At 39.4% G+C, this 20,834-nt stretch overlaps 4 protein-coding genes across 6 annotated transcripts; all 4 read right to left on the bottom strand.

The window, feature by feature from the left end:
* Positions 1-2,600: 2,600 nt before the first annotated feature.
* On the bottom strand, positions 2,601-3,907 carry LOC120432946 (lysophosphatidic acid receptor 6-like). Its single transcript, XM_039598378.1, has one exon. It carries the CDS (start codon positions 3,780-3,782, stop codon positions 2,940-2,942), a length of 843 nt encoding a protein of 280 aa, XP_039454312.1. The 5' UTR covers positions 3,783-3,907; the 3' UTR covers positions 2,601-2,939.
* Positions 3,908-4,565: 658 nt separating this feature from the next.
* Positions 4,566-6,378, bottom strand: LOC120432944 (lysophosphatidic acid receptor 6-like). The gene has a single exon (XM_039598376.1). The coding sequence runs from the start codon at positions 6,371-6,373 to the stop codon at positions 5,435-5,437; it is 939 nt and encodes a 312-aa protein (XP_039454310.1). The 5' UTR covers positions 6,374-6,378; the 3' UTR covers positions 4,566-5,434.
* Positions 6,379-7,952: 1,574 nt separating this feature from the next.
* LOC120432945 (lysophosphatidic acid receptor 6-like) lies at positions 7,953-9,877 on the bottom strand. The gene is made up of 2 exons (XM_039598377.1): positions 9,690-9,877; positions 7,953-9,036 (listed from the first exon to the last, which is right to left on the bottom strand). Exon 2 carries the CDS (start codon positions 8,963-8,965, stop codon positions 8,123-8,125), a length of 843 nt encoding a protein of 280 aa, XP_039454311.1. The 5' UTR covers positions 8,966-9,036; positions 9,690-9,877; the 3' UTR covers positions 7,953-8,122.
* A 2,802-nt stretch (positions 9,878-12,679) lies between these two features.
* Positions 12,680-15,830, bottom strand: LOC120443506 (lysophosphatidic acid receptor 6-like). 3 transcript variants are annotated; one of them, XM_039622340.1, is made up of 2 exons: positions 14,898-14,908; positions 12,680-13,769 (listed from the first exon to the last, which is right to left on the bottom strand). In XM_039622340.1, exon 2 carries the CDS (start codon positions 13,696-13,698, stop codon positions 12,850-12,852), a length of 849 nt encoding a protein of 282 aa, XP_039478274.1. In that variant the 5' UTR covers positions 13,699-13,769; positions 14,898-14,908; the 3' UTR covers positions 12,680-12,849. The 3 variants fall into 3 exon arrangements, with proteins under 3 accessions (XP_039478274.1, XP_039478273.1, XP_039478275.1); XM_039622339.1 differs by lacking the exon at positions 14,898-14,908 and adding an exon at positions 14,342-14,892; XM_039622341.1 differs by lacking the exon at positions 14,898-14,908 and adding an exon at positions 15,135-15,830 and having other exon boundaries at positions 13,550-13,769.
* Between the last annotated feature and the right edge of the window lie 5,004 nt (positions 15,831-20,834).

Raw genomic sequence — 20,834 nt, 5'->3', positions numbered from 1 at the left:
AGTACAGAATGTGAAACGTTTCTGTTCATTTTCACTGCAATAAACTACTGCATGAGAGACGCAAGTCATAATCACTCTCGTGATTCTTTTCCCCCTGTTTTCAGGGGTGTAACACATACACCTGTTCATCTTCTGTGGTGCTGTTTGATATGTTCATGATCAGAAAAGACGTTCTTTTTCGTCCTTTATGAAGTATTGCAGCCAAGCAGCGAACGTCCTTCTGTGCTGTTCATCTGTGCGACGTGAGGAGAGCTAGCATGGAACAGGAAACCCTCGTTGCGGTTACTGATGTAAATTAAGTTTGCTGTTTTCAAATCCAACACATGACATACCAGCTGATATTAACAGCTCTACTCATTAGGATATGATTTATGGCAAGATGAAAGTAAGAGACGATAATGACCAACAGCAGGTCTGAAACAATCATATTGCCCCAGCATAAACCTGTGCGGCCATAGTGAATGTTTAATGTGCTCATGGCGATAAAAGAAATGTATACATACCCTTGATTAAAACTGCAGCTGAGCACAACACTCACACATTCATCTCTGTGATCTTTAGCTGTATCAAGTGAGATGACTGGAGAGGTTAAAAAGTCAAGTATTGCAACAGGAGTTATATCACTTACGTAAAAAAATAAAACAATTTGTTTTTCACATGGTTTTGAATTTTTTTTAATGTAATATCTTCTTATCTAAAAAAGCAAACATAGTTTTATAAGATGTAACAAAGTTTAGAAATAATTGACACGAATGGTTATTAAGTAATAAAAAGCCAGGGATCAAATTTCATAGTAGAACTTATAATAAACTCAATAATAAACTGTTCACCAGTAAGTATTCTCAAGTTTTGTTCACTGCTGCAAGATGCTTTATATTTATGCTTATAGATATATGTGTGTGTGTGTGTGTGTGTGTGTGTGTGTGTGTGTGTGTGTGTGTGTGTGTGAATAAACAGATACTTATTGATACTAAAAATTGCTATCAGATTAGATGTCATCGGTGCTGTCTTTACCTTCCTCCTGCACACAGGCAAGCACACAGCCCCTCTCCTCAGTAGCAGCTGAAGTAGCTGAAGTTCAGAACACTGAACAGCACTTCATGAGGTATTTGTAAAGGTCAGGCAGGTGAGAACAGTCAGTATGAATGTAAGCCTGGTTGATATGCACACTCATTTAAAAAATGTAACTATTAGCAATTACCAGATTGCTGCACTGTTGATCATCCTGGATGAGTATTATTACAATGAAGAGTAATGCTGCAATGGACCAGTCACGTTGTGTGATGTCAAAGCTATGCAACGGTGGAAAAAAGAAAACAAAAATACCTTTGTTTATATAAACTCTCTTCTGGAACAAATAGTAAATGTTTCAAGTGGGTTTTTTCTATTAATTAATACAATATAAGAAATTCATTATCAAATTAGGTTTGCTGTTTGGCAAATTTAGCTTGCTTTGCTTGTGATAGTTTTTAATATCATTAGTTAGCTTCTTAGCTAATGCAAACTGAATGCTCTGACAATGTGATTGGTCAGTTGCGATGTTGCAGCTGGACTAACATTGCTTTGATGATACAGGAACAACACCATCACAGGGGTAACAGAATGGTCGTGTCCAAATTCATGGGCTGCATCCTCCTGAGGACCCGGCCTTCGCGGTCTACGTGGGCCGAGTCCTCAGAAGGTCGGGTAGGCCGGAAGTAAACCGCTGGGGAAATTGGACGGTCTAGCCTTCAGATTTGCGTCACCGCTGTGTCGGTGGAGTTTAATAAACTCGGCTGTCTGCTCCTTGCTATCTAAACTATAACAGGACACTGGCGTAAATTCTCGACCATCTCATACTTCTTTTTAATCAGTTTTCTGTTTGACGTTTAGTCAGCTGTGTGAAAACCAAGGAGGAACCCACCCGGGGGATTAATAAAGTTTTATTTTATCTAATCTAATAACTTTAATTTCAGCCAAACCGATTTACTCACTAACAAACAAAACACTGAAAAAAGCCCAACAATAACATTTTTAGGTTGTCTAAGTGACATATATTACGTTTAACCTGAGTAGCGAAAGTCCGCAGTGATCTGAAAATGATGTGCCGGGAGTTGTGCCGTTCTCGGCGGCTTCAGTGACCCTTGAGCTCCCTGCTAGCTATCGAGCTGGTGGGTAACAGACGTCTCCGAAAACGTCAAAGCACTTTTTTAAATATGCGATATCTTAATAAACCGAGCAGATATTTGATGTTTACACAGCTACTTTCTCGCCTGAAAATATGTTAAAAGTTTATGTTGTGACTCAGAAAGATTAGTAAGAGTAATTTTAAAACTTAGTAGCAGCCGCCATTGTTGGAAACCGGAGTTTGGCTGGGCCGCGCTATGAATTCTGGGATATAGTGGGCCACGAAGGACACACCCGACCCATCCTTCAAATTCGGGGAAAAGGAGGACGCATTTGTCGGCTGCATTCGGAGGAGTCTGCGAATTTGGACAGCCTTCGGCGTGTCGCTGTGACGTAATAGGTCTACAAATGCGGCCTCAGGAGGATGCAGCCCATGAATTTGGACACGACCATTGTCTCTGACTGAAGCTGAGAAAAGTCTACCAGCAACTCCAGCTTTCCTGTTTATGTGCTATAAGATCTGCCTCTATGTCTAATTCTCAGATGAGCATATTTCCCCAACTATTAACAATTCTTTGAAAACAGAAGAAGTGTTCAAAATTTGCCAAAATTTCCTGACTCTAATAACAAGCCTTTTACAATCTTAGTCCATCATTGTTATTTGAAGCTTTAGAAACATTTTATTAAACAATTACCTACAAAAAAATAAATAAAAAAAAAACTCCCAATACAGTTGAACAAAATACCTGTCCCATGGCTACACAATCACTTTTTTTGGAAAATAGGAACCATAATATGACTGGAATTATACATTGAAATAGCATGTCCTAAGGTTACTGCTCTCTTGCCGGATCCGCATCTTCTTTTTTCTTCCAGAAGCCATCAAAGGAAAAGTAATATAAAAATGGATCTAGACAACAGTTTACAGCACTAAGACATATCAATGGCTTTAATTCAGTAGGTTTAACTGTAACTACACCTATTGACAAAGGTAGGAAACAGATAGTAAACAAAACCAAGTTCATGACAAAGATCAGCATTACATTCATCTTGTTGTTGATCGCAGAGACACTGAGATGTCTACGCAGTACCCAAGACACCATAAGGGTGCACACAATGTTGACTGCTAGCATTGTGACGATTAACACAAAATATACAAATGCTATACCTTTAGTTAAACCTGGTCTCCTTTCAGGACTGAAATCAAAACAACTACTGTTGGCATTTTTTACAAAGTCCAAAGTCTCTGGAACATTCAATACCAGCACAAATAGCCAGACCATTGCTGCTCCTTTCCAGGCATTAGATGAAGTTCGAAGATGGCGTGACCTCAGAGGATAAACCACAGCCAGAAGTCTGTCCACGCTGATGAAAGTAATGAAGAAGGCGCTGGAGCGGAGGTTGTTGCGAAAAAGCATTGTGATGAATTGGCACGCCATATTGCTCAGAGGCCATTCACGGGTGGCGTGAAAGTAGATCCTCATGGGCAAAGAGATGATGACTAGCAGGTCTGAGAGTGCCAGGTTGACCATGAAGACTGCGTTGGGCGATTTGAGGCTGTGGCGGCGAAGAAGAATCCACAGTGCGACTGCATTGAGTGGCAGACCTATCACCATAATGCAGCCAAAGACCCCAGCATAAACCCGGTCCTCTGTCATGACATTTGATGCGTTCATGATGAAGTTTCTTCCTCCTTTATGAACTGAATTGCAGCTGAGCAGCAAACCTTCCACTCTCTGATGATTATCTGTGTGAAGTGAGGGTTGATTAGACTAGGGAGTGTGAAATATTGCAACAGGAAATCTGGTGGTGCAATTCGATCGCGGCCGCTGACGTTAATAGTTATAACATTTTTAATTGAAATATCTTGTTTGACAAACAATAAACACACTTTTTATACAATTTGACAACATTTAGAACCAATACTATTAACATCCGTATCCAAGACTAAATTTAAAGGCTGTATTTTTCCCAACTCCCACTGACAAACAGGTAGCATTAAAACCAGTTGCAAGTTTTTACCATTTTGTTTTACTGTTTTACATCTATAAACTAGTTTTACTGTGAAAAAGACAAACCAAACCAGGCTGCAGGTCTACACCAATGCACAAAAGTGTTTCCACAGTTACAGAGCCAGCTATTTCCTTTTTTTCCCAGGAGTTGTGCAATGAGCTCTCGATTTGAACTTTGCATAGAGACATGTAAACTTGAGATTTCCTGTTTTTCACAAATAAGCTTATTTCATAAAATGTTACAAATAATTAGCAAAAAATGAATGAATTCTCATAAAACAGCCTAGATTCTTTTGGTATTTGAAGCTTTGATGATGCAGATTAACCTTTTTATGACTCTTAGAGCCCTGAGAAATTCAAGATTGTTCAAACGCTTTCAAAACCTCACATTATCTATAATTTCTCCACCCGCAAAATGAGCCAGACGAGCGCAGATCCTTTTCAGGCACAGGACGAGGGTCTAAGATGGCATGGCGTCAAGGAAAAACCACAGCCATCAGATGTTCCAAGCTGATGACAGGGATGAAGTTGGCGCTGGAGAGGATGTTGTTGTTAAAGAGCATTGTGATGAACAGTGTGTGAAGAGTTAAAAGGTTTCTGTTAAAATGTGGTTTGTTTTACGTGCTTGACAGTATCTTGTTCTGTGGTATGGACTTCCGGAGGTCTTTTTAAACTCTCCAGCAGATAAAGACAGGTTGTTTCCTCAGTCGTCAAGTGTACAAAATGTACAATAAATCAGCTACAGTCCTGAAGCTTTAAATTTGAAGAATAGTTTTATAAAACTGTGAAGCTAACAAGTCTTTTCTCTATCTCTCCCACTGCCTAAGCTTCACAAGTACATTTAATTGACAATTATTGTTGAGTTACTGGTGAAAATTTCATTCGATTTTATTTATATAGCACCAATTCACAACAACAGTCACCCAAAGGTGCTTTATATTATAAAATAAGGAACCCACAATATTAGAATGAAACCCCCAAAATTCCATGACTGAACCCCCTCTGAACAAACCTGTGGTAACAGTGGGTAGAAAAAAAGTTCCATTCTAACAGGAAGAAACTTCCTACAAACCCAGGGTCAGGGAGGGGCACCAGCTGCCACAAATGATTGGGGGTGAGTGGAAAGACAAGAAAGCAGAGAGAGGCGAGTCAAAAGACACACAATAGTACAATAAGCTCAGTTTCAGAATTTAGGAATTGGGAAAATATGCTTGAACTAAATGAGCATTTTGGGCAATAACAAATTAGTTCACCAAAAAAAGAAAAGAATGCATGTCAAAAAGAAAATATCATACCAAAAATATCATGTCTAGCATCTACATTTCTCCTCCGTTCGTTGCATCTTCCTTTTTCTTCCAAAAGGAGTCAAAAGAAAAGTAATACAACAGAGGATCCAGACAGCAGTTAGAAACAGTAAGACATACCAGCGGCATGATTTCTTTGCCATGTGCAGCCATTCCTATAGGCACAGGTAAGAACATGGCAAACAAAACCAAGTTCATGACAAAGATCAGCATAACTTTCATCTTGTTGTTGACCTTTGCAGAGTCACTGAGATGTCTGTGCAGAGTCCAAGACACCATAACGGTGCACACAATGTTGACTGTTAGCATTGTGACCAGTAACACAATCTGAAGGTAAATAACTGCTAATCGAGTTTTACTCAATAAAGGCTCGTAAGAGTCATAAGATTTAAAACAGGTAGGTTGAGTGTGGTCCTGCAAATGTTCTAGGAAGTCCAAACTCTCTCGGATATTCACCACCAGCAAAAAACTCCAGACGAATGCAGCTCCTTTCCAGGCATTGGATGAGGTTCTTAAATGGCGTGACCTCAGAGGATAAACCACAGCCAGCAATCTGTCCACACTGATGAAGGTGATAAACATAGCCCTGGAACGGATGTTGTCACGAAAGAGCATTGTAATGATGAGGCACGCCATATTGCTCAGAGGCCAGGTGCCAGTGGCATGAAAGTAGATCCTCATGGGCAAAGAGATGATGAGTAGAAGGTCTGAGAATGCTAGATTGACCATGAAGACAGCGTTGGGTGATTTGAGGCTGTGGCGGCGAAGAAGAATCCACAGTGCGACTGCATTGAGAGGCAGACCTATCACCATCACGCAGCCAAAGACCCCAGCATAAACCCGGTCTTCTGTGATGACATTTGATGTGTTCATGATCAGAAAAGACGTTCTTTTTGGTCCTTTATGAAGTATTGCAGCTAAGCAGCGAACATGTCCTTCTGTGCTGTTCATCTGTGTGACGTGAGGAGAGCTACCATGGAACAGGAAACTCTGGTTGTGGTTGCTGACGTAAATTAAGTTCGCTGTTTTCAAATGCAACACGTGACATATCAGCTGATATTAACAGCTCTACTCATTAGGATATTATTTATGGCAAGATGAAAGTAAGAGATGATAATGACCAACAGCAGATCTGAAACAATCATATTGCCCCAGCATAAACCTGTGCGGCCATAGTGAATGTTTAATGTGCTCATGGCGATAAAAGAAATGTATACATACCCTTGATTAAAACTGCAGCTGAGCACAACACTCACACATTCATCTCTGTGATCTTTAGCTGTATCAAGTGAGATGACTGGAGAGGTTAAAAAGTCAAGTATTGCAACAGGAAATGTAATGATGCAATCTAAGAGTTATATCACTTACGTAAAAGAATAAAACAATTTGTTTTTCACATGGTTTTGAATTTTTTTTAATGTAATATCTTCTTAGCTAAAAAAGCAAAAATAGTTTTATAAGATGTAACGAAGTTTAGAAATAATTGACACAAATGGTTACTAAGGAATAAAAAGCCATTGATCAAATTTCATAGTAGAACTTGTAATAAACTCAAATATAAACTGTTCAACAAGTAAGTCTTCTCAAGTTTTGTTCACTGCTGCAAGATGCTTTATATTTATGGTTATATATATATATATATATATGTGCGTTTGTGTGTTTATAAACAGATACTTATTCATACTAAAAATTGCTATCAAAAATTGCTATCAGATTAGATGTCATCGGTGCTGTCTTTACCTTCCTCCTGCACACAGGCAAGCACACAGCCCCTCTCCTCAGTAGCAGCTGAAGTAGCTGAAGTTCAGAACACTGAACAGCACTTCATGAGGTATTTGTAAAGGTCAGGCAGGTCAGAACAGTCAGTATGAATGTAAGCCTGGTTGATATGCACACTCATTTAAAAAATGTAACTATTAGCAATTACCAGATAGCTGCACTGTTGATCATCCTGGATGAGTATTATTACAATGAAGAGTAATGCTGCAACGGACCAGTCACGTTGTGTGATGTCAAAGCTATGCAACGGTGGAAAAAAGAAAACAAAAATACCTTTGTTTATATAAACTCTCTTCTGGAACAAATAGTAAATGTTTCAAGTGGGTTTTTTACTATTAATTAATGCAATATAAGAAATTCATTATCAAATTAGGTTTGCTGTTTGGCAAATTTAGCTTGCTTTGCTTGTGATAGTTTTTAATATCATTAGTTAGCTTCTTAGCTAATGCAAACTGAATGCTCTGACAATGTGATTGGTCAGTTGCGATGTTGCAGCTGGACTAACATTGTTTTGATGGTACAGGAACAACACCATCACAGGGGTAACAGATTGTCTCTGACTGAAGCTGAGAAAAGTCTACCAGCAACTCCACCTTTCCTGTTTATGTGCTATAAGATCTGCCTCTATGTCTAATTCTCAGATGAGCATATTTCCCCAACTATTAACAATTCTTTGAAAACAGAAGAAGAGTTCAAATTTTGCCAAAATTTCCTGACTCTAATAACAAGCCTTTTACAATCTTAGTCCATCATTGTTGTTCAAAGCTTCAGAAACATTTTATTAAACAATTACCTAAAAAAGAAAAGAAAAACCCAATACAATTGAACAAAATACCTGTCCCATTGCAACACAATCACTTTTTTGGAAAATAGGAAAACCTTAATGTGACTAGAATTACATTGAAATAGCATGTCCTAAGGTTACTGCTCTCTTGCTGGATCCGCATCTTCTTTTTTCTTCCAGAAGCCATCAAAGGAAAAGTAATATAAGAATGGATCTAGACAACAGTTCACAGCACTAAGACATATCAATGGCTTTAATTCAGTAGGTTTAACTGTAACTACACCTATTGACAAAGGTAGGAAACAGATAGTGAACAAAACCAAGTTCATGACAAATATCAGCATTACATTCATCTTGTTGTTGATCGCAGAGTCAATGAGATGTCTACGCAGTACCCAAGCCACCATAACAGTGCACACAATGTTGACTGCTAGCATTGTGACGATTAACACAAGATGTACATTTGCTATATCGTTAGTTAAACCTGGTCTCCTTTTAGGACTGAAATCAAAACAACTAATGTTGGCATTTTTTGGAAAGTCCAGTCTCTCTGGAACATTCAATACTAGCACAAATAGCCAGACCATTGCTGCTCCTTTCCAGGCATTAGATGAAGTTCGAAGATGGCGTGACCTCAGAGGATAAACCACAGCCAGAAGTCTGTCCACGCTGATGAAAGTGATGAAGAAGGCGCTGGAGCGGATGTTGTTGCGAAAAAGCATTGTGATGATGAGGCATCCCATATTGTTCAGAGGCCATTCACGGGTGGCGTGAAAGTAGATCCTCATGGGCAAAGAGATGATGACTAGCAGGTCTGAGAGTGCCAGGTTGACCATGAAGACAGCGTTGGGCGATTTGAGGCTGTGGCGGCGACAAAGAATCCACAGTGCGACTGCATTGAGAGGCAGACCTATCACCATAATGCAGCCAAAGACCCCAGCATAAACCCGGTCCTCTGTCGTGACATTTGATGCGTTCATGATGAAGTTTCTGCCTCCTTTATGAACTGAATTGCAGCTGAGCAGCAAACCTTCCACTCTCTGATGATTATCTGTGTGAAGTGAGAGTAGAATAGACTAGGGAGTGTGAAATATTGCAACAGGAAGTCTGGTGGTGCAATTCGATCGTGGCAACTGACGTTGATAGTTATAACATTTTTAATTGAAATATCTTGTTTGACAAACAATAAACATACTTTTTATACAATTTGACAACATTTAGAACCAATACTATTAACATCCGTATCCAAGGCTAAATGTAAAGGCTGTATTTTTCCCAACACCCAATGAAAAACAGGTAGCATTAAAACCAGTTGCAAGTTTTTACCATTTTGTTTTACTGTTTTACATCTATAAACTAGTTTTACTGTGAAAAAGACAAACCAAACCAGGCTGCAGGTCTACACCAACGCACAAAAGTGTTTCCACAGTTACGGAGCCAGCTATTTCCTTTTTTTCCCAGTAGTTGTGCAATGAGCTCTCGATTTGGATTTTGCATAGAGACATGTAAACTTGAGATTTCCTGTTTTTCACAAATAAGCTTATTTCATAAAATGTTACAAATAATTAGCAAAAAATGAATGAATTCTCATAAAACAGCCTAGATTCTTTTGGTATTTGAAGCTTTGATAATGCAGATTAACCTTTTTATGACTCTTAGAGCCCTGAGAAATTCAAGATTGTTCAAACGCTTCCAAAACCTCACATTGTCTGTAGTTTCTCCACCAGCAAAATGAGCCAGATGAGCGCAGATCCTTTTCAGGCACAGGACAAGGGTCTAAGATGGCATGGCGTCAAGGAAAAACCACAGCCATCAGATGTTCCAAGCTGATGACAGGGATGAAGTTGTCACCGGAGAGGATCTCGTTGTTAAAGAGCAGTGTGATGAACAGTGTGTGAAGAGTTAAAAGGTTTCTGTTAAAATGTGGTTTGTTTTACGTGCTTGACAGTATCTTGTTCTGTGGCATGGACTTCCGGAGGTCTTTTTAAACTCTCCAGCAGATAAAGACAGGTTGTTTCCTCAGTCTTCAAGTGTACAAAATGTACAATAAATCAGCTACAGTCCTGAAGCTTTAAATTTGAAGAATAGTTTTATAAAACTGTGAAGCTAACAAGTCTTTTCTCTCTCTCTCCCACTGCCTAAGCTTCACAAGTACATTTAACTGACAATTATTGTTGAGTTACTGGTGAAAATTTCATTCGATTTTATTTATATTGCACCAATTCACAACAACAGTCACCCAAAGGTGCTTTATATTATAAAATAAGGAACCCACAAAATTAGAATGAAACCCCCAAAATTCCATGACTGAACCCCCTCTGAACAAACCTGTGGTAACAGTGGGTAGAAAAAAAGTTCCATTCTAACAGGAAGAAACTTCCTACAAACCCAGGGTCAGGGAGGGGCACCAGCTGCCACAAATGATTGGGGGTGAGTGGAAAGACAAGAAAGCAGAGAGAGGCAAGTCAAAAGACACACAATAGTACAATAAGCTCAGTTTCACAATTTAGGAATTGGGAAAATATGCTTGAACTAAATGAGCATTTGGGGCAATAACAAGTTAGTTCACCAAAAAAAGAAAAGAATGCATGTCAAAAAGAAAATATCATACCAAAAATATCATCTACATTTCTCCTCCGTTCGTTGCATCTTCCTTTTTCTTCCAAAAGGAGTCAAAAGAAAAGTAATACAACAGAGGATCCAGACAGCAGTTAGAAACAGTAAGACATACCAGCGGCATGATTTCTTTGGCATGTGTAGCCATACCTATAGGCACAGGTAAGAACATGGCAAACAAAACCAAGTTCATGACAAAGATCAGCATAACTTTCATCTTGTTGTTGACCTTTGCAGAGTCACTGAGATCTCTGTGCAGAGTCCAAGACACCATAACGGTGCACACAATGTTGACTTATGACCAGTAACACAATCTGAAGGTAAATAATAATAAGAATCCACAGTGCGACTGCATTGAGAGGCAGACCTATCACCATAATGCAGCCAAAGACCCCAGCATACACCTGTTCATCTTGTGTGGTGCTGTTTGATATGTTCATGATCAGAAAAGACGTTCTTTTTGGTCCTTTATGAAGTATTGCAGCTAAGCAGCGAACATGTCCTTCTGTGCTGTTCATCTGTGTGACGTGAGGAGAGCTAGTAAGGAACAGGAAACTCTGGTTGTGGTTACTGACGTAAATTAAGTTCGCTGTTTTCAAATGCAACATGTGACATATCAGCTGATATTAACAGCTCTACTCATTAGGATATTATTTATGGAAAGATGAAAGTAAGAGATGATAATGACCAACAGCAGGTCTGAAATAATCATATTGCCCCAGCATAAACCTGTGCGGCCATAGTGAATGTTTAATGTGCTCATGGCGATAAAAGAAATGTATACATACCCTTGATTAAAACTGCAGCTGAGCACAACACTCACACATTCATCTCTGTGATCAAGTGAGATGACTGGAGAGGTTAAAAAGTCAAGTATTGCAACAGGAAATGTAATGATGCAATCTAAGAGTTATATCACTTACGTAAAAGAATAAAACAATTTGTTTTTCACATGGTTTTGAATTTTTTTTAATGTAATATCTTCTTATCTAAAAAAGCAAACATAGTTTTATAAGATCTAACAAAGTTTAGAAATAATTGACACAAATGGTTATTAAGGAATAAATAGCCATTGATCAAATTTCATAGTAGAACTTATAATAAACTCAAATATAAACTGTTCAACAAGTAAGTCTTCTCAAGTTTTGTTCACTGCTGCAAGATGCTTTATATTTATGGTTATATATATATTTATGTGCGTTTGTGTGTTTATAAACAGATACTTATTGATACTAAAAATTGCTATCAAAAATTGCTATCAGATTAGATGTCATCGATGCTGTCTTTACCTTCCTCCTGCACACAGGCAAGCACACAGCCCCTCTCCTCAGTAGCAGCTGAAATAGCTGAAGTTCAGAACACTGAACAGCACTTCATGGGGAATTTGTAAAGGTCAGGCAGGTCAGAACAGTCAGTATGAATGTAAGCCTGGTTGATATGCACACTCATTTAAAAAATGTAACTATTAGCAATTACCAGATAGCTGCACTGTTGATCATCCTAGATGAGTATTATTACAATGAAGAGTAATGCTGCAATGGACCAGTCACGTTGTGTGATGTCAAAGCTATGCAACGGTGGAAAAAAGAAAACAAAAATACCTTTGTTTATATAAACTCTCTTCTGGAACAAATAGTAAATGTTTCAAGTGGGTTTTTTCTATTAATTAATGCAATATAAGAAATTCATTATCAAATTAGGTTTGCTGTTTGGCAAATTTAGCTTGCTTTGCTTGTGATAGTTTTTAATATCATTAGTTAGCTTCTTAGCTAATGCAAACTGAATGCTCTGACAATGTGATTGGTCAGTTGCGATGTTGCAGCTGGACTAACATTGTTTTGATGATACAGGAACAACACCATCACAGGGGTAACAGATTGTCTCTGACTGAAGCTGAGAAAAGTCTACCAGCAACTCCACCTTTCCTGTTTATGTGCTATAAAATCTGCCTCTATGTCTAATTCTCAGATGAGCATATTTCCCCAACTATTAACAATTCTTTGAAAACAGAAGAAGTGTTCGAATTTTGCCAAAATTTCCTGACTCTAATAACAAGCCTTTTACAATCTTAGTCCATCATTGTTGTTCAAAGCTTCAGAAACATTTTATTAAACAATTACCTAAAAAAGAAAAGAAAAACCCAATACAGTTGAACAAAATACCTGTCCCATTGCAACACAATCACTTTTTTGGAAAATAGGAAAACCTTAATGTGACTAGAATTACATTGAAATAGCATGTCCTAAGGTTACTGCTCTCTTGCCGGATCCGCATCTTCTTTTTTCTTCCAGAAGCCGTCAAAGGAAAAGTAATACAAGAATGGATCTAGACAACAGTTCACAGCACTAAGACATATCAATGGCTTTAATTCAGTAGGTTTAACTGTAACTACACCTATTGACAAAGGTAGGAAACAGATCGCAAACAAAACCAAGTTCATGACAAATATCAGCATTACATTCATCTTGTTGTTGATCTTTGCAGAGTCACTGAGATGTCTACGCAGTACCCAAGCCACCATAACAGTGCACACAATGTTGACTGCTAGCATTGTGACTATTAACACAAAATATACAAATGCTATATCTTTAGTTAAACCTGGTCTCCATTCAGGACTGAAATCAAAACAACTACTGTGGTTTGCATTTTTTAGAAAGTCCAAAGTCTCTGGAACATTCAATACCAGCACAAATAGCCAGACCATTGCTGCTCCTTTCCAGGCATTAGATGAAGTTCGAAGATGGCGTGACCTCAGAGGATAAACCACAGCCAGAAGTCTGTCCACGCTGATGAAAGTGATGAAAAATGTGCTGGAGCGGAGGTTGTTGCGAAAAAGCATTGTGATGATGAGGCACGCCATATTGCTCAGAGGCCATTCACGGGTGGCGTGAAAGTAGATCCTCATGGGCAAAGAGATGATGACTAGCAGGTCTGAGAGTGCCAGGTTGACCATGAAGACAGCGTTGGGCGATTTGAGGCTGTGGCGGCGAAGAAGAATCCACAGTGATGCTGCATTGAGAGGCAGACCTATCACCATAATGCAGCCAAAGACCCCAGCATAAACCCGGTCCTCTGTCATGACATTTGATGCGTTCATGATGAAGTTTCTTCCTCCTTTATGAACTGAATTGCAGCTGAGCAGCAAACCTTCCACTCTCTGATGATTATCTGTGTGAAGTGAGAGTAGAATAGACTAGGGAGTGTGAAATATTGCAACAGGAAGTCTGGTGGTGCAATTCGATTGTGGCCGTTGACGTTAATAGTTATAACATTTTTAAATGAAATATCTTGTTTGACAAACAATAAACACACTTTTTATACAATTTGACAACATTTAGAACCAATACTATTAACATCCGTATCCAAGGCTAAATGTAAAAGCTGTATTTTTCCCAACTCCCACTGACAAACAGGTAGCATTAAAACCAGTTGCAAGTTTTTACCATTTTGTTTTACTGTTTTACAGCTATAAACTAGTTTTACTGTGAAAAAGACAAACCAAACCAGGCTGCAGGTCTACACCAACGCACAAAAGTGTTTCCACAGTTACAGAGCCAGCTATTTCCTTTTTTTCCCCAGTAGTTGTGCAATGAGCTCTCGATTTGAATTTTGCATAGAGACATGTAAACTTGAGACTTCCTGATTTTCACAAATAAGCTTATTTCATAAAATGTTACAAATAATTAGCAAAAAATGAATGAATTCTCATAAAACAGCCTAGATTCTTTTGGTATTTGAACCTTTGATGATGCAGCTGATGTCGTGGATGAAGTTGCCACCAGAGAGGATGTTGTTAAAGAGCAATGTGATGAACAGTGTGTGAAGACTTAAAAGGTTTCTGTTAAAATGTGGTTTGTTTTACGTGCTTGACAATATCTTGTTCTGTGGCATGGACTTCCGGAGGTCTTTTTTAAACTCTCCAGCAGATAAAGACAGGTTGTTTCCTCAGTCGTCATGTGTACAAAATGTACAGTAAATCAGCTACAGTCCTGAAGCTTTAAATTTAAAGAATAGTTTCATGAAACTGTGAAGCTAACAAGTCTTTTCTCTATCTCTCCCACTGCCTAAGCTTCACAAGTACATTTGTGGCACCAGCTGCCACAAATAATCGGGGGTGAGTGGAAAGACAAGAAAGCAGAGAGAGGCAAGTCAAAAGACACACAATAGTACAATAAGCTCAGTTTCAGAATTTAGGAATTGGGAAAATATGCTTGAACTAAATGAGCATTTTGTGCAATAACAAATTAGTTCACCAAAAAAAAGAAAAGAATGCATGTCAAAAAGAAAATATCATACCAAAAATATCATGTCTAGCATCTACATTTCTCCTCCGTTCGTTGCATCTTCCTTTTTCTTCCAAAAGGAGTCAAAAGAAAAGTAATACAACAGAGGATCCAGACAGCAGTTCACAGCAGCAAGACATGCAAGTGGGGTTACATGGGTAAAACTTTTTGTGGCTAAACGTATGTGCACAGGCAAGAAACAGATCGTGAATAAAACCAAATTCATGGCAAAAATCAGCATTACATTCACCTTGTTGTTGATCTTTGCAGTGTCACTGGGACGGTTGCATAAAGTCCAAGACACCATAACGGTGCAAATAATGTTGACTGCTAGCATTGTGACTATTAACGCCATATACAAATAAATAACTGCTGATTGTGTTGCACTCACAGAATCAAGAGGTCCAAAACAAGTGGTATTGTTTCTGTTTTTAAAATATTTTAACTTCATAAATTCTGGGACATTCATTAACAGAACAAATAGCCAGACCACTGCTGCTCCTTTCCAGGCATTGGATGAAGTTCGAAGATGGCGTGACCTCAGAGGATAAACCACAGCCAGAAGTCTGTCCACGCTGATGAAAGTAATGAAGAAGGTGCTGGAGCGGATGTTGATGCGAAAGAGCATTGTGATGAATTGGCACATCATGTTGCTCAGAGGCCATCTGCCTGTGGCATGAAAGTAGATCCTCATGGGCAAAGAGATGATGACCAGCAGGTCTGATACTGCCAGGTTGACCATTAAGACAGCGTGGGGCGATTTGAGGCTGTGACGGCGAAGAAGAATCCACAGTGCGACTGCGTTGAGAGGCAGACCTATCACCATAATGCAGCCAAAGACCCCAGCGTAAACCCGGCCCTCTGTAGTGATGACTGATGTGTTCATGATCACAGAAGAGATTTTTCTGTTCTTTATGAAGTATTATAGCTGAGCGTTCAAAGTTCCTCTCAGTGCTGTTTATCTGTGTGAGATGCGTTGAGGAAAGTCTTCAAGGGTAAATTATGAAGTAGCACAGGAAATTTGTATGACTCATCTCAAGAGTTTTTCTGTGTGGTGTATGCTATAATTAAATCCAAATGTACCTCATACCTCAAATAAATACCTCAAATAAATATATCTTAACTATCTCAGATAACTATCTGAGATAGTTAAGATCTAGCTCACATTAATGGTTACTATGAATTAAATATATATGTTACATCTCCTGTCTAGGCTAACTGTAAACATTGCTAGTTGTGTGATTCCTTCCACCCCACTTCCTCTAACAGAAATTGTTAATCAGTGTTCAGAGAAAAACTGTCATTACATTCAGATATGAACCAAGCTTGAAAAACCAAACACACTTTCACTTATCAACATTAAACTTCCTTAGCAAGAAAGTCAAAGTATAAATAAGTGTTTGACCTAAAATTCTATGGATTACAAATAAGAAACAAAAATATAACTGAGGGGAACTGTTAAACAAGAAGAGCTTTTCATTTAAACTAAACTGCTGCTAGATGCTCTTTAGCTGCAATGCAATATTATATGAATAGATATGTACACTTGCAACTAATTCAATAAAAGGACTAGATGTTACAATCCCTGATAATGGGTTAGGGTTGCTCTATTGCTTCAAATGGAGAAAGTCTTGAGGGATGGCTACTATGAGGAAAGGCAGCCTGGAAACTTTACCGGCAAGACACATCATTGTGTGCCTCAACTTCGCAGGGTGTTTCGGTCTTTTATCACAAGCTATTCTGCCATTTTTTAGTTTCTTTTTACTATCCTTGGTTAGGTTTAGGGATTAGAAATCTGATCTAGATTATAATATTACAATTTTAGGACACATCATCAGTAGTGGACCTTGGATTCATTGGGTGTTTCGGCCATTATCACTAGACACCCTCATCAAGGGTCAGGCCCCGGAGTGTGTCACTGGTTAATGTTAAATTGTTATTTCTCTTCTATGGTTCTCATATAGCACTTTTCTACTCTATATGAGCACTCAAAGCTTTACACAACTAATTCATTCCTCCATAACACCAATTCACACAAGCACTTTTTCTAACTGTTAAGTGCTTACTCTCTAACATTCATACACATTCACAGTTAGTATCTTGCATGCAGACTGGTGGAGCCTGGGATCGAGCCACCTGAGCTGCAGCCACCCCGCTTTCATTTGTTCTACAATTTTTCTACAATTTATTTTATCAATTCAGAGAAGTAATACTTACCTCTTTAATATTTAAAGAGCCTCACTTCTTCAAAGGGATAGAAAAGGTGATAGTGAGAAGTAAGACAAAAGAGACAAGGTAGGAGAGAGGAGAGCGCCAGAGGGGTGCCAGCTCTGGCATCCCACACCTCCCTGCCGGATGGGGCTGTACCTCCCCACTGCCTCCCAGAAAAGGGAAAACGAGCAGAGGGGAGAAGAGCGGAACATTTTTACATTCCTCTGTTAGGTTTCACTACCATGAGGTTAACTGCACAGCCCCCAGGAGGCCCTGAGACAGCTGTATCAGGCAACCAGGGTTCTGGTTTATCACAGTAAAAATTCTAGTGTTAGGTTTTCTACCCCTTTGACGCTCTCTGCTGCGGCAGGCCCACCACGGGTTGATCAATCCTTGGCGTGTGTCTCACAATTAGCTGACTGCCTTAGCTGCCCAAGTAATGTCATCCCTCTTTAGCCATAGCCAGTTACTGGTCCTCTCAGCAGTGTTAGCTAATTCTCTTATAGCCTGATGTTGCGCCTGTCCTCTGACTCCAATCTCTCTATGCAGTTTTGCTGTTGTACTGGCAACAAAGCCCCTGCACCCGACTTCCACCGTGTGCACCTTGATCTTCCAGCCTCTCTCTTCCGCCTCAGCTGCCAAGTTGGTATACTGCAGCTTCTTACGCTAAAATGCTTCCTCAATTGCATCCTCCCATGATACCGTCAGCTCAATGACGTAAGCAAGTTTTTGGGAGTTGGACCAAAGGACGAGGTCTGGTCGCAGAGTAGTTGTTATGATATCTGTGGGAAAAAATGAGTCTCTGATCCAAGTTCACTTGCATCTGCCAATCCCTGGCGACCTTCAGTGGGCCCAGGTCCGGGGTTGAAGGGCTAGTCCTCAGCTTGTCCACCTCCCGGACAAATGCTGAGGGATGCTGGACTCTTGGAAGGCTGTCTTCCTCTTGCACTCAACTTTCTCAGCTAGATGTGTATCTTCTTCTCTACAACCAACCAATTAGATGAGCAGAATGTCTGAATTCTAAAAGCTACCTTTTCACCAGTTACTTCCCTTACACAGATCTTTCATGTCTCATTGATTGCTTACTTGTTGTTTGAGGTTATAGAAGTAATGAGAGGAGAGAGCAAGATTCCAGCTACACCTTAACAGTGTGCTGTCAATCACTGGCTCAATCCAGAGGAAGCAGTCCCATCAAGTGGACCAATTACAGGGCTGCACACAAGTTCAGCAGCACCCATGGATACCGTTACCCCTGTGAACAAATCATTCCCTGACATAGTCCTTTTCACTGTGTGCATTGCTGGCAGCTCCTCCGTAAACCTCCTCAAACAATTTCATTATTCCACTTACAAAGATGAGTAACTGGGCTCTGTCAAGGACATCACAGCTCCCCATTCAAAGTTAATGAAAAACATCTAAATTCCTCAATTTTTCAACTGAATCTCCAGATTTTCCGTGATGCCCTCAATATGTCCCATTATGGGTCACCGGAGGAGGGGCACTTTCTTAAATGCTTCTTTTTCGTGGGGTGGAGGCTCTGTCCCGAAAGTTATAGGTTAGTGCAAGGGACAGAAAACAGACCCATGGCTGAGGGTCATATCACCTTAGGGTGTGTGTATTGGTGATAGAGTTCAGACTCTATCACTGAGGAGCCACGACATTGAGGTTTGTAACAGAGCAGAAGGATCTTGTAAGTGACCTGGCAGCTGATTTCTTGAAGCTGTCTAGGGTTTTGGTGGAAATCCCTCATAAGATCTAACCAGGTGGTGACAAAGGCATAGATTAGGGTCTCTGCTTCAGAGTGAGTGAGCAGGCCAAAGTTGAGAAATAGTCATTAGATACTAGGTAAAAGATGCTTTGGTGACAGATTTGATATGACCTTGGATTAAAAGTGTGGAGTCCAGAAAGACACCCAGGTTGGAAACTTCTGGGGTTGGTGAAATGGGGCAACTGTCTTTGTCACTGAATAAAAGTCCAATCCTCCAGAGTAGGGTTTTGGAGATCACAACCAAGAGCTCTGTTCGAGCAGATTAGATGACTTCATGCAGACGGCTGACAAGTGACTGTGGAGGGAGGTGGTTACAGGTTTCGGAACTGAGATAAAGTTGTTTGTCGTCAGCATAGAAATGAAAGCACAGACCACAGCAGCCGATGAACTGATCAAGAAGCAGCATGTAGATGGTGAAGAATAGCGGTCTAAGCACAGAACCTTTGAGGGTAAAACACTGCAACAGGGTAATTCAGGGCAATTCAGTTCTTCTGTTCTGCTGTCTGACATGTTCATGGTGAGAAGGCATGTCTCTGTCTCTTTAATGAAAAATTGCACCCGAGCACAACATTCACAATTTCCTCGTGCAGTTTGTGTAGGTGAAATAAGATAAGACAAGACTATGGAGGGTAGAAAGTACAACAGGAAGTTTGCTGAGGTAATTCAAGAGTTGTGGCGTAAATTAATCATGCAGTTTTCTTTCAATATGCTTTTAAACATTTTTTAATGTAATATGTTATTACACATCAGCTTTTATAAGATCTGATGTAGTTTAGAAACCACGCACACGGTTATATGGTTACAATAAAATAATATTATAAATAATCCATTTTGTCACATCCCCAGTCTATGCAAAATATAGACATGTTGTGTGACTCCCATGTTCTTTAAAAGTCCAAAGAGTGACCACAGAATGAATGGATTGCAAGCACTGTACAATATTTACACATTGTGAGTTATACTTATAGCCGTTATTTAGTGGTCAAGTAACATTTATACAACTTTCATATTTTTTTTAATAAAATTATTGTTTTTTGGATCAGTGGCACAAATCTGTTTAATGTGCAAATAATGTATTTGCTAGAGGACCCTACAAATATGAGGGTTTACCATCTAAAAGTAACCACATATCAACTTGTCAGAGAGTCTGTTTCACTTTTCAATGTTATTATTGTCATTTTAGTGGTCTGTATTGGCTAGTGAGATTTCCTGTTTGTGTTCTTATGATGGTACATTTTTACTGCAAGGACTGATGCTATTATGCATATTTTCTATGGATGATGAGGAGTAGCAAATTCCAATCTTGTGTGTTCATGCTAGCTAAAAGTAAATTTACAAATATTTGATAATACAAGATCTGAAAGTACAAGATTTTTTATTTATTCTGAGAATAGGTCAGCTAGTTTAGATCATAAGGAGAAAATGTGTCACAGTCTGGCTGAGGCAGACTGTATGTGTTTGCAAAAGAGGACTCAAACGCAGACCAAAAACTGAACGTGACGTGGATTTAACAAAAAACAAGCCGTTTATTGAGGCTAGGAAACAAGGCACAAACAAAGGGCATAGGTGAAACTAAACAATAACCTAAACTGGGTGAACTAAAACTAAACATGAAAAAAACCTTAAACACGGTGGACTGGCATGGATACCTGAAGTTGTGACGTGGATGAGCAGACGACCTGACAAGGAATGACTGAAGACACACGGACTAAATACACAGGAGGATAATGAAGGAAAACGGAAACACATGGGGGAACAGCTGACACACATGAACATAACGACGTTACAAGAGGAGAGTAAAACTAAAAACACTGAACATAGGAACACAGGACCCCTTCAAGATGAAACAGGAAATATGAGATGCAGAACCTGAACTTGACAACATAAGACACAGACATGAAACACATGAAGGGCAAGGGAGACTTAACAGGGGTTGGAAGACACAAGGGGAATCTAATAACAAATGAATAA

This window comes from Oreochromis aureus, linkage group 14, assembly GCF_013358895.1.
Source record: "Oreochromis aureus strain Israel breed Guangdong linkage group 14, ZZ_aureus, whole genome shotgun sequence".
NCBI classification, from domain to species: Eukaryota; Metazoa; Chordata; class Actinopteri; order Cichliformes; family Cichlidae; genus Oreochromis; species Oreochromis aureus.
Note: the sequence above shows the minus strand (reverse complement) of the source record. Positions and strands in the feature narration are given on the sequence as shown.

Excerpts from the sequence above, each read along its gene's own strand:
- LOC120432944 (XM_039598376.1), bottom strand. The coding sequence starts at position 6,373 with ATGAACAGCACAGAAGGACATGTTCGCTGCTTAGCTGCAATACTTCAT.
- LOC120443506 (XM_039622340.1), bottom strand. The coding sequence starts at position 13,698 with ATGAACGCATCAAATGTCATGACAGAGGACCGGGTTTATGCTGGGGTC.
- LOC120432945 (XM_039598377.1), bottom strand. The coding sequence starts at position 8,965 with ATGAACGCATCAAATGTCACGACAGAGGACCGGGTTTATGCTGGGGTC.
- LOC120432946 (XM_039598378.1), bottom strand. The coding sequence starts at position 3,782 with ATGAACGCATCAAATGTCATGACAGAGGACCGGGTTTATGCTGGGGTC.